Source organism: Oncorhynchus tshawytscha, linkage group LG04, assembly GCF_018296145.1.
Source record: "Oncorhynchus tshawytscha isolate Ot180627B linkage group LG04, Otsh_v2.0, whole genome shotgun sequence".
NCBI classification, from domain to species: Eukaryota; Metazoa; Chordata; class Actinopteri; order Salmoniformes; family Salmonidae; genus Oncorhynchus; species Oncorhynchus tshawytscha.
Genome location: NC_056432.1, coordinates 47,999,623 through 48,012,168, shown reverse-complemented (window position 1 = coordinate 48,012,168; position 12,546 = coordinate 47,999,623). Strand labels below are relative to the sequence as shown.

Here is a 12,546-nt window from a genome sequence, read left to right as displayed (position 1 = left end):
CATTTGAGAGAAATTAGGTATTATAAGAACGGTTTGTATAATGAAGTCAGTTTGTATAATGAAGTCAGTTAAAATAGCGTCTCATGGAAACATAACATATGCAGTTTGAGCTACTCCAGTAAGTATATTTGAACCTAAACTCAGTTTGTTTGCGCATGTTACGTCTCCATGAGACGCCATCATTTGAGAGCAATGGGGTGTTATAAGGGTGGTTTGTATAATGAAGTCAGTTAAAATGGCGTCTCATGGAAACATAACATGTGCAGTTTGAGCTGCTCCAGTAAGTATATTTTGTCTACATTCCATTTAAAAGAACAATGCAGATATTGGCGTAAACCTATTTTGGGTTAAGACAAGTAACTATGGATATGGGCAAACGTAATGATACGCTTGCAAACTGAGTTTGAATAAAACATCCGATTACCACAGAAATATTATTTATTAGCTATAATAAAAAACAATCAAATCATTGATGGATCACAAAATAATATAAATGCACGTTTCTCGTCTGCCCCGGCTAGCCAATCGGCATACGCGTCATCACACTCCCTCATCTGATTGGTCGAGTAGGTGGGTCTTCTGACTTTTTGGCTGTTGTAAACTAGTGACGACCACCTGATTTTCTGTGCTTGAACAATGCTCCGTGAGACCGTGGCGTGAACTGGGTGTACACGCTTGCGGATTTTGTAAAAAAAATTTTTTAAACTCTTTGGTTACTGACTCATTGTGGATATTGAGCTAAAACTACCGGTTAGTATCGAATATTGATAACCCGAATGTATGTACACCATAAAGTAGCAAAATGCATAGTAATCTAGCATTTAAACTAACGTTGTTGCACTCAGTTTGGCTAGCTAATTGTAGCTTTAACGTTAAATCGCTAACGATAACGTTAGCTATTTAACCAAAACAAAGAGAGAAAATAATGCTTGTTAGCACACTTATTTTATTAAATTATATTAAGTTAACTTGCAATTGAAGGCATTGCCCCGCGAGTGACGGTTAAATAACATGGGTTTCACTGCTAGATGGCTAACGTTAATAGTTTGCTTTCTTGCTAACAACATTGAGTACCGGTACATCGTTTTTTAACTATAAAATAAGGTATGAGTAGTAGGGCTTGAACCTGCAACCCCTGATGTTATAGGGCAAGCGCACTTGTCTTGGGCAAGGGTCCGGTTTCCCAAAAGCATCTTAAGGCTACGTTCATCGTTAGACCCTTAGTTGGAGCATTGTTACATCTCCGAGCTGTTTCCCGAAACCATTTTACTGTTTCTAAAGTTGTTCTTGAAAACGCTCGTTATTTAACGACTGCATCAGACCATTCGCAGAACATTTAAGAGGGTCATTAGATAGTAGTTTGTCCTTTCGCGTCACTTTTTTCTAAGATTTCCCTTAAACACAAGATCAATGTTATGTCTTTGTGTTACACCCCCCCCACGAATGTAATCTGATAGACCTCTATTCATAATTCTGTGTGACAGTGACTACAAATAAAGTTTCCCATTTCGTTGCATAACAAGAGAATGATATGAAGTCGCTTCAAACAAAAACTGAGCTGACTAATAATGAATGCAATATAGGCTACATAGACCTAATATACACTGCTCCAAAAAATAAAGGGAACACTAAAATAACACATTCTAGATCTGAAGGAATGAAATTCTTATTAAATACTTTTTTCTTTACATAGTTGAATGTGCTGACAACAAAATCACACAAATTATCAATGGAAATCAAATTTATCAACCCATGGAGGTTTGTATTTGGAGTCGCACTCAAAATTAAAGTGGAAAACCACACTACAGGCTGATCCAACTTTGATGTAATTTCCTTAAAACAAGTCAAAATTTGGCTCAGTAGTGTGTGTGGCCTCCACGTGCCTGTATGACCTCCCTACAACGCCTGGGCATGCTCCTGATGAGGTGGTGGATGGTCTCCTGAGGGATCTCCTCCCAGACCTGGCCTAAAGCATCCGCCAACTCCTGGACAGTCTGTGGTGCAACAGATGTTGGTGGATGGAGCGAGACATGATGTCCCAGATGTGCTCAATTGGATTCAGGTCTGGGGAACGGGCGGGCCAGTCCATAGCATTAATGCCTTCCTCTTGCAGCAACTGCTGACACACTCCAGCCACATGAGGTCTAGCATTGTCTTGCATTAGGAGGAACCCAGGGCCAACCGCACCAGCATATGGTCTCACAAGGGGTCTGAGGATCTCATCTCGGTACCTAATGGCAGTCAGTCTACCTCTGGCGAGCACATGGAGGGCTGTGAGGCCCCCCAAAGAAATGCCACCCCACACCATGACTGACCCACCACCAAACCGGTCATGCTGGAGGATGTTGCAGGCAGCAAAACGTTCTCCACGGCGATTCCAGACTGTCACGTCTGTCACGTGCTCAGTGTGAACCTGCTTTCATCTGTGAAGAGCACAGGGCGCCAGTGGCGAATTTGCCAATCTTGGTGTTCTCTGGCAAATGCCAAACGTCCTGCACGGTGTTGGGTTGTAAGCACAACCCCCACCAGTGGACGTCGGGCCCTCATACCACCCTCATGGAGTCTGTTTCTGACCGTTTGAGCAGACACATGCACATTTGTGGCCTGCTGGAGGTCATTTTGCAGGGCTCTGGCAGTGCTCCACCTGCTCCCCCTTGCACAAAGGCGGAGGTAGCGGTCCTGCTGCTGGGTTGTTGCCCTCCTACGGCCTCCTCCACGTCTCCTGATGTGCTGGTCTGTCTCCTGGTAGCGCCTCCATGCTCTGGACACTATGCTGACAGACACAGCAAACCTTCTTGCCACAGCTCGCATTGATGTGCCATCCTGGATGAGCTGCACTACCTGAGCCACTTGTGTGGGTTGTAGACTCCGTCTCATGCTACCACTAGAGTGAAAGCACCGCCAGCATTCAAAAGTGACCAAAACATCAGCCAGGAAGCATAGGAACTGAGAAATGGTCTGTGGTTACCACTTGCAGAACCACTCCTTTATTGGGGGTGTCTTGCTAATTGCCTATGATTTCCACCTGTTGTCTATTCCATTTGCACAACAGCATGTGAAATTTATTGTCAATCAGTGTTGCTTCCTAAGTGGACAGTTTGATTTCACAGAAGTGGGATTGACTTGGAGTTACATTGTGTTGTTTAAGTGTTCCCTTTATTTTTTTGAGCAGTGTAGTTTAACGATATTTAAATCAAATTCAGGTTAGCTAATTCAATTTAGTTTTATTTGGCTATTTGTACACTAGCCTACCATCTGTCATTTTTTCATCAATGTATTTCATGTGTACGGTGTGCAATGTCCCAAATCTCGATTTTTATTAAGCAAATTTTATTTGTCACATGCGCCGAATACAACCGGTGAAATGCATACTTACAAGCCCTTAACCAAGAATGCAGTTCAAGAAATAGAGTTAAGAAAATATTTACTAAATAAAAAATAATAAAATCTAATCAAAAAGTAACATGAGAAAATTACCTAACAATAACAAGGCTATATACAGGGGTTACCGGTACCGAGTCAATGTGGGGGGGTGGGTGACTGGAGTCTGACAATCTTTACAGCCTTACTCTGACACCGCTTGGTAGAGGTCCTGGATGGCAGGAAGCTTGGCCTTCTCCCTATAGGCCGTCTCCTCGTTGTCGGTGATCAGGCCTACCACTGTTGTGTCGTCAGCAAACTAAATTTTGGTGTTGGAGTCATGTTTGGCCACTCAGTCGTGGGTGAACAAGGAGTACAGGAGGGGACTAAGCATGCAACCTTGAGGGGCTCCAGTGTTGAGGATCAGCGTGGCAGATGTTGTTGCCCGACAGGAAGTCCAGGATCCAGTTGCAGAGGGAGGTGTTTAGTCCCAGGGTCCTTAGCTTAGTGATGGGCTTTGTGGGCACAATGGTGTTGAAAGCTGAGCTGTAGTCAATGGACAGAATTCTCACATAGGTGTTCCTTTTGTCCAGGTAGGAAAGGGCAGTGTAGAGTGTGATTGCGTCATCTGTGGGGAGAAGAATGCAAATTGGAGTGGGTCTAGGATTTCCACCATGATGGTGTTGTGAGCCATGACCAGCCTTTCAAAGCACTTCATGGCTACTAACGTGAGTGCTACGAGGCGGTAATTGTTTAGGCAGGTTACCATCACTTTCTTGGGCACAGGGACTACGGTGGTCTGTTTGAAACATGTAGGTATTACAGACTTGGTCAGGGAGAGGTTGAAAATATCAGTGAAGACACTTGCCAGTTGGTCTGCGCATGCTTTGAGTACACGTCCTGGTAATCCGTCTGGTCCCGCAGCTTTGTGAATGTTGACCTGTTTAAAGGTCTTGCTCACATCAACTACTGAGAGCATGATCACACAGTTGTCTGGAACAGCTGGTGCTCTCATGCATGCTTCAGTGATGCCTGCCTCAGTGCGAGTAACAAAATAGCATAGTTGGTTAGTAGCCCATAAAACAGTGGACATCCACTCCGGCACCTGTGATAAAGATTTCTGGTATGAAAGTTCAGAGATCAAATAAAATTGTGTAGGTCACATGTGCCGAATACAACAGGTGTAGACTTAACCGTGAAATGCTTACTTACGAGCCGAATTAGACGACAATAACACAGTTACACGTGGAATAAACAAGCGTACAGTCAATAACACAATAGGGGGGGAAAGAAAGTCTATATGCAGTGTGTGCAAATGGTATGAGGAGGTAAGGCATTAAATAGGCCATAGCAGCAAAGTAATTTACAATTTAGAAGATTAACACTGGAGTGATAGATAAGCAGATGATGATGAGCAGATGGTGTATAAGTAGTGATACTGGTGTGCAAAAGAGCAGCAAAGTAAATAAAAACAATATGGGGATGAGGTAGGTAGATTGGGTGGGCTATTTACAAATGGACTATGTACAGCTGCAGCGATCGGTTAGCTGCTCAGATAGCTGATGTTTAACGCTAGTGAGGGAAATGTAAGTCTCCAGCTTCAGCAATTAAAAAATAAATAATAATATTTATTTTTTAAATATATACCTTTTTTTGCAATTAAGGATACGGTGATTGACAGAGTCGAAAGCCTTGGCCAGGTCGATGAAGACTGCTGCACAGTACTGTCTTTAATCGATGGCGGTTATGATATCTCTGGAGAGACCTGAAAATAGATGTCCAGCGAAGTTCCCCATCCAACCTTAGAGCTTGAGAGGATCTGCAGAAAAGAATGGGAAACAGGTGTGCCAAGCATATAGCAGCATACCCAAGAAGACTCGAGGCTGTAATCTCTGCCAAAGGTGCTTCAACAAAGTACTGAGTAAAGGGTATGAATACTTAAGTAAATGGGATATTTTAGTTTTAAATTCTTAATAATAAAAGTTAAACAAGTTTTTGCTTTGTCATTATGGGGTATTGAGGGGGGAAATGATTTCATCCATTGTAGAATAAGGCTGTAAAGTAAGAAAATGCGGAAAAAGTAATCTGGTATGAATACTTGCTGAATGCACTGTATGTCTTGCCACCCTAGGGTCATTAAGGTCTCAAAGCATATTTAGACCTTTTTTATTATGTAAAAACACTAAATACCATCATTCTGTGAAACTTTTGAAAAATAGGGTAAAATTATATTTTGGCTATATCGTCCAGCCCTATCAGCATATCTGTGTTACATTACAACAATATAATAACAGATGCTGATGACAGATCCCAGTCGGCTATGAAAGTAGCACAGAGCTATTTCAGGTTTTTCTAAACTGTGTTCTTCAAAAAACCAACAGACTGTTACACCCAATTTTTACAAAGAGCACTTTTGATGTACAGTCATTCAATACTGATTTTAACCATGTCTTCTCTTATAATCTTCTGTAGGACTGTGATATGGACTTGTGAGGAATGAGATGGCAAAACCTTATGGATGTCTTGTTGCATTACAAAAGCATTGATGGCAGCTTGAAAATCTTAGTGGACAAAACAGAAAAGGCCTTGGAGGACTTCCCCTGTCGTGGTTTGCCTATATTTACACCATGGTTCCCACCTGAAAGTGACAAATTGCTGCCAATTAGACCCTTAAAGTCACCGCCGATAATTTCTCTGGAAGATTTGGAAAATATCCAAACACATCTGCAGTCTGCTGAGCCATTACTAACATCCCATCCCTGTGCTGAAAGCTTTCAGAACTTGGCTCTAACCAGTTTGGGGAGATCCACCTTGCATGTACAGGCATGCTCTGAGTTTGGAACATCAGCACAGCATAAAGATACTCTCCATAGTGAGAGGGAAGTGAAAAGATCATGGAGTGTTTTTTCACAGAGAGGTTTATACATTCACAACACTCAAACATTCTCCAAACAATTCCACAAGGTTGTTTGGAGGCACGGACTTCACATGCGCCAGAGAGCAAAATGGGTTATTGACAAACTGAACTTTGTCACTGGAGACATAGAACATACATGGAGAGGACTGAACCGGGCCATCAGGAATGCCATGCTTCCAACTTGCAATGCCAACATTCAGAGGGATCTGACACAAATCTGTGTGTTCTGCGATGTATTATACTGTGAATATGTGGGAAATTATTTAAAGGAAGAATTTCAAGTCACTGGACAGATCACTTTATTTGTTCATAGACTTGGAGACATTTTCACTTTATAGAAATTAGTGATTGTCAGAATTTGATCTGTGTGTCACTGCCATCTATTTTGTTAACTGTAGTAGGCAGGTTTCCATTGACTCAGGTGTATTCGATTTTAAAGGAATGTCGCAAAAAAAATGAGACGTGTGTAATGGAAACAGCAGATAGGAGACATTTTTTTAAAAGATCAACATTTTTCACAATTTGACAGGGGTGGATTATTCTTCTGTCAAACTTTTGTTATTGCGGAAAATGATGCTGGAAACTTTTTCGAATAAATGATGATTGCCAAATCATTTGGAAGGTATGCAGAGAACTTGATGTCACCACATAACTATAAAGCTCCACTCCTCAATTGAATTCTAAATGCCTACATCTTGCAAAATAAACATAATTCAACTATTAAAAAAATTGATGCTCCTTTCCAATAAATATCGAAGGTCTTACTCTGATGATCGATGCTTGGCTGCTGTTTTGACAAATGCAAATAATATAACTCTTTTCCATAATAATCTCAATGTAGGTAGCCTAGCCACACTGTATCTGTGAACTGTTGGCTAGATCACATGTGCCAAGACCAGAGTGGGCACATTTGCAATATAACCAACGTTTTTGCGACACAACCATCAGTAGAGTTGAAAATTTGATGGAAACCCATTCAACTTGTATTTTTAATTCTGTACATGAGAATTTAACAGCAATAGTTTATTTTTATGTGCAGTATCATCACCCACAGCCTTTTATCCTCAAAGTCAATCAGATGGAAACATCTGGTAGGAATATGCTCATATTGTATTATTTAGATTTTAGAAATATATGCATCAAAATCTGCTGCAAATTGGATGGGAACCTAGCCACTGTAGGTTTTTGCAAGAAAGTGTTTCTTCATCAACACGATACTTTTGTGTGTGTACAGTTGAAGTCGGAAGTTTACATACACTTAGGTTGGAGTCATTAACTTGTTTTTCAACCACTCCATAAATTTCTTGTTAACAAACTATAGTTTTGGCAAGTCGGTTAGGACATCTACTTTGTGCATGACACAAGTAATTTTTCCAACAATTGTTTACAGACAGATTATTTCACTTATAATTCACTGTATCACAATTCCAGTGGGTCAGAAGTTTACATACACTAAGTTGACTGCCTTTGAACAGCTTAGTAAATTCCAGAAAATTATGTCATGGCTTTAGAAGCTTCTGATAGGCTAATTGACATAGTTTGAGGTGTACCTGTGGATGTATTTCAAGGCCTACTTTCAAACTCGGTGCCTCTTTGCTTGACATCATGTGAAAAAGAAAAAAAAAATCAGCCAAGACCTCCACAAGTCTGGTTCAACCTTCGGAGCAATTTCCAAACGCCTGAAGGTACCACGTTCATCTGTACAAGCAATAGTACGCAAGTATAAACACCAGGGGACCACACAACCGTCATACTGCTCAGGAAGGAGATGCGTTCTGTCTCCTAGAGATGAGGTGCAAAGAGTGCAACTCAATCCCAGAACAACAGCAAAGGACCTTGTGAAGATGTTTGAGGAAACGGGTACAAAAGTATCTATATCCACAGTAAAATGAGTCCTATAACGACATAACCTGAAATGCCGCTCCACAAGGAAGAAGCCACTGCTCCAAAACCGCCATTAAAAAAGCCAGACTACGGTTAAATAATGGGGTGCAAAGGAGCAAAATAAATACAGTAGGGAAAGAGGTAGTTGTTTGAGCTAAATTATAGATGGGCTATGTACAGGTGCAGTAATCTGTGAGCTGCTCTGACAGCTGGTGCTTAAAGCTAGTGAGGGAGATAAGTGTTTCCAGTTTCAGAGATTTTTGTAGTTCGTTCCAGTCATTGGCAGCAGAGAACTGGAAGGAGAGGCGCCCAAAGGAAGAATTGGTTTTGGGGGTGATCAGAGAGATATACCTGCTGGAGCGCGTGCTACAGGTGGGTGATGCTATGGTGACCAGAGAGCTGAGATAAGGGGGGACTTTACCTAGCAGGGTCTTGTAGATGACATGGAGCCAGTGGGTTTGGCGACGAGTATGAAGCGAGGGCCAGCCAACGAGAGCGTACAGGTCGCAATGGTGGGTAGTATATGGGGCTTTGGTGACCAAACGGATGGCAATGTGATAGACTGCATCCAATTTGTTGAGTAGGGTATTGGAGGCTATTTTGTAAATGACATCGCCGAAGTAGAGGATTGGTAAGATGGTCAGTTTTACAAGGGTATGTTTGGCAGCATGAGTTAAGGATGCTTTTTGTAGTTGTCCACATATTCTAAGTCAGAGCCGTCGAGAGTAATGATGTTGGACAGGCGGGCAGGTGCAGGCAGCGATCGGTTGAAGAGCATGCATTTAGTTTTACTTGTATTTAAGAGCAATTTGAGGCCACGGAAGGAGAGTTGTATGGCATTGAAGCTTGCCTGGAGGGTTGTTAACACAGTGTCCAAAGAAGGGCCAGAAGTATACAGAATGGTGTCGTCTGCGTAGAGGTGGATCAGAGACTCACCAGCAGAAAGAGCGACATCATTGATGTATACAGAGAAGAGTGTCGGTCCAACAATTGAACCCTGTGGCACCCCCATAGAGACCGCCAGAGGTCCGGACAACAGACCCTCCGATTTGACACACTGAACTTTATCAGAGAAGTAGTTGGTGAACCAGGCGAGGCAATCATTTGAGAAACCCAGGCTGTGAGTCTGCCGATGAGGATGTGGTGATTGACAGAGTCGAAAGCCTTGGCCAGATCAATGAATAAGGCTGCACAGTAATGTTTCTTATCGATGGCGGTTAAGATATCGTTTAGGACCTTGAGTGTGGCTGAGGTGCACCCATGACCAGCTCTGAAACCAGATTGCATAGCAGAGAGGGCATGGTGAGATTCGAAATGGTCGGTAATCTGTTTAATGACTTAGCTTTCGAAGACCTTAGAAAGGCAGGGTAGGATAGATATCGGTCTGTAGCAGTTTGGGTCAAGAGTGTCCCCCCCTTTGAAGAGGGGGATGACCACAGCTGCTTTCCAATCTTTGGGAATCTCAGACGACACGAAAGAGAGGTTGAACAGGCCAGTAATAGGGGTGGCAACAATTTTGGCAGATCATTTTAGAAAGAAAGGGTCCAGATTGTCTAGCCCGGCTGATTTGTAGGGGTCCAGATCTTGCAGCTCTTTCAGAACATCAGCTGACTGGATTTGGGAGAAGGAGAAATGGGGAAGGCTTGGGCGAGTTGCTGTGGGGGGTGCAGTGCTGTTGACCGGGGTAGGGGTAGCCTGGTGGAAAGCATGGCCAGCCGTAGAAAAATGCTTATTGAAATTCTCAATTATAGTGGATTTATCAGTGGTGACAGTGTTTCCTATCTTCAGTGCAGTGGGCAGCTGGGAGGAGGTGTTCTTATTCTTCTTACAGTGCCCCAGAACTTTTCTGAGTTAGTATTGCAGGAAGCAAATTTCTGCTTGAAAAAGCTAGCCTTGGCTTTTCTAACTGCCTGTGTATATTGGTTTCTAGCTTCCTTGAAAAGCTGCATATCACGGGGGCTGTTCAATGCTAATGCAGAATGCCATAGGATGTTTTTGTGTTGGTTAAGGGCAGTCAGGTCTGGGGAGAACCAAGGGCTATATCTGTTCCTGGTTCTACATTTCTTGAATGGGGCATGCTTATTTAAGATGGTTAGGAAGGCATTTTTTTAAATAACCAGGCATTCTCTACTGACGGGATGAGATCAATATCCTTCTAGGATACCCCGGGCCAGGTTGATTATAAAGGCCTGCTCGCTGAAGCGTTTCAGGGAGCGTTTGACAGTGATGAGTGGAGGTCGTTTGACCGCTGACCCATTACGGATGCAGGCAATGAGGCATTGAGGACTGGCAGCTTGTAGAAGAGTAGGGAGGTAGGCAATAAATAGGCCATAGAGTCAAAATAATTACAATTCAGCATTAATACTGGAGTGATAGAAGTGCAAGTAGAGATACTGGGGTGCAAAAGAGCAAGAGTGTAAGTAATAATATGGGGATGAGGTAGTTGGGTGTTCTATTTACAGATTGTCTGTGTACAGGTAAGCTGCTCTGACAGCTGATTCTTAAATGCACCTACAGTGCCTTATTCACCCGCCTTGGCATTTTACCTATTGTGTTGCCTTACAACCTGGAATTAAAATAGTTTTTAGTATCTATTGGTTTACACAACATGTATACCACTTTGAAGATGCAAAATAGTTTTTCTTGTGAAACAAACATTAAATAAGACAAAAAAAACAGAACTTGAGCATGCATAACTATTCCCCCCACAATACTTTGTATAGCCAACTTTTGTAGTAATTACAGCTGCAAGTCTCTTGGGGTACGTCTCTATAAGCTTGGCACATCTAGCCACTGGGATTTTTGCCCATTCTTCAAGGCAAAACTGCTCCAGCTCCTTCAAGTAGGATTGTTTCTGCTGGTGTACAGCAATCTTTAAGTCATAACACAGATTCTCAATTGGATTGAGATCTGGGCTTTGACTAGGCCATTCAAAGGCATTTAAATGTTTCCCCTTAAAACACTCGAGTGTTGCTTTAGCAATATGCTTAGGGTCATTGTCCTGCTAGAAGGTGAACCTCTGTCCCAGTCTCAAATATCTGGAAGACTGAAACAGGTTTCTTTCAAGAATATCCCACTATTTAGCGCCATCCATCATTCCTTCAATTCTGACCAGGTGTTGGGTTTGCGCCATAGCGTTTTTCTTGTTGGCCAAAAAGCTCTGTCATGAGCCTGAGACACTGCCAGACCACTGACTCAAACAGGTCTCATGAGCCCCTCCTTTACAGCAGAAGCCTGAAAGAAGTTTCTGAAGACGGTTGACATCTAGTGGAAGCCGTAGGAAGTGCAACTTGACTCCATATACACTGTGTATTCGGTAGGCCAAGCTTTGAAAAACTACAAACCTCAGATTTCCTACTTCCTGGTTGGATTTTTCTCAGGTTTTCGCCTGCCATATGAGTTCTGTTATACTCACAGACATCATTCAAACAGTTTTAGAAACTTCAGAGTGTTTTCTATCCAATACTAATAATGCATACAGTGGGGGGGGAAGTATTTGGTCAGCCACCAATTGTGCAAGTTCTCCCACTTAAAAAGATGAGAGAGGCCTGTAATTTTCATCATAGGTACACTTCAACTGACAGACAAAAAAGAGAGAGAAAAAAATCCAGAAAATCACATTGTAGGATTTTTAATGAATTTATTTGCAAATTATGGTGGAAAATAAGTATTTGGTCAATAACAAAAGTTTATCTCAATACTTTGTTATATACCCTTTGTTGGCAATGACAGAGGTCAAATGTTTTCTGTAAGTCTTCACAAGGTTTTCACACACTGTTGCTGGTATTTTGGCCCATTCCTCCATGCAGATCCTCGAGAGCAGTGATGTTTTGGGGCTGTTGCTGGGCAACACGGACTTTCAAATCCCTCCAAAGATTTTCTATGGGGTTGAGATCTGGAGACTTGCTAGGCCACTCCAGGACCTTGAAATGCTTCTTACGAAGCCACTCCTTCGTTGCCCGGGCGGTGTGTTTGGGATCATTGTCATGCTGAAAGACCCAGGCACGTTTCATCTTCAATGCCCTTGCTGATGGAAGGAGGTTTTCACTCAAAATCTCACGATACATGGCCCCATTCATTCTTTCCTTTACATGGATCAGTCGTCCTGGTCCCTTTGCAGAAAAACAGCCCCAAAGCATGATGTTTCCACCCCCATGCTTCACAGTAGGTATGGTGTTCTTTGGATGCAACTCAGCATTCTTTGTCCTCCAAACACGACGAGTTGAGTTTTTACCAAAAAGTTATATTTTGGTTTCATCTGACCATATGACATTCTCCCAATCTTCTTCTGGATCATCCAAATGCTCTCTAGCAAACTTCAGATGGGCCTGGACATGTACTGGCTTAAGCAGGGGGACACGTCTGGCACTGCAGGATTTGAGTCC

General features: G+C 42.5%; 1 protein-coding gene across 7 annotated transcripts; it reads left to right on the top strand.

The window, feature by feature from the left end:
• On the top strand, window positions 1-6,891 carry zgc:101664 (uncharacterized protein LOC450064 homolog). Of its 7 annotated transcripts, none has more exons than XR_006083246.1 (2): window positions 1-118; window positions 5,025-5,082. XR_006083246.1 is itself a non-coding variant. In XM_042320832.1 (2 exons), the coding sequence occupies exon 2, from the start codon at window positions 5,857-5,859 to the stop codon at window positions 6,613-6,615; it is 759 nt and encodes a 252-aa protein (XP_042176766.1). In that variant the 5' UTR covers window positions 1-118; window positions 5,833-5,856; the 3' UTR covers window positions 6,616-6,891. The 7 variants fall into 7 exon arrangements, 5 of the variants coding, with proteins under 5 accessions (XP_042176766.1, XP_042176767.1, XP_042176769.1 ...); XM_042320832.1 differs by lacking the exon at window positions 5,025-5,082 and adding an exon at window positions 5,833-6,891; XR_006083245.1 differs by lacking the exon at window positions 1-118 and adding an exon at window positions 133-750 and having other exon boundaries at window positions 5,025-5,087.
• Window positions 6,892-12,546: the final 5,655 nt, after the last annotated feature.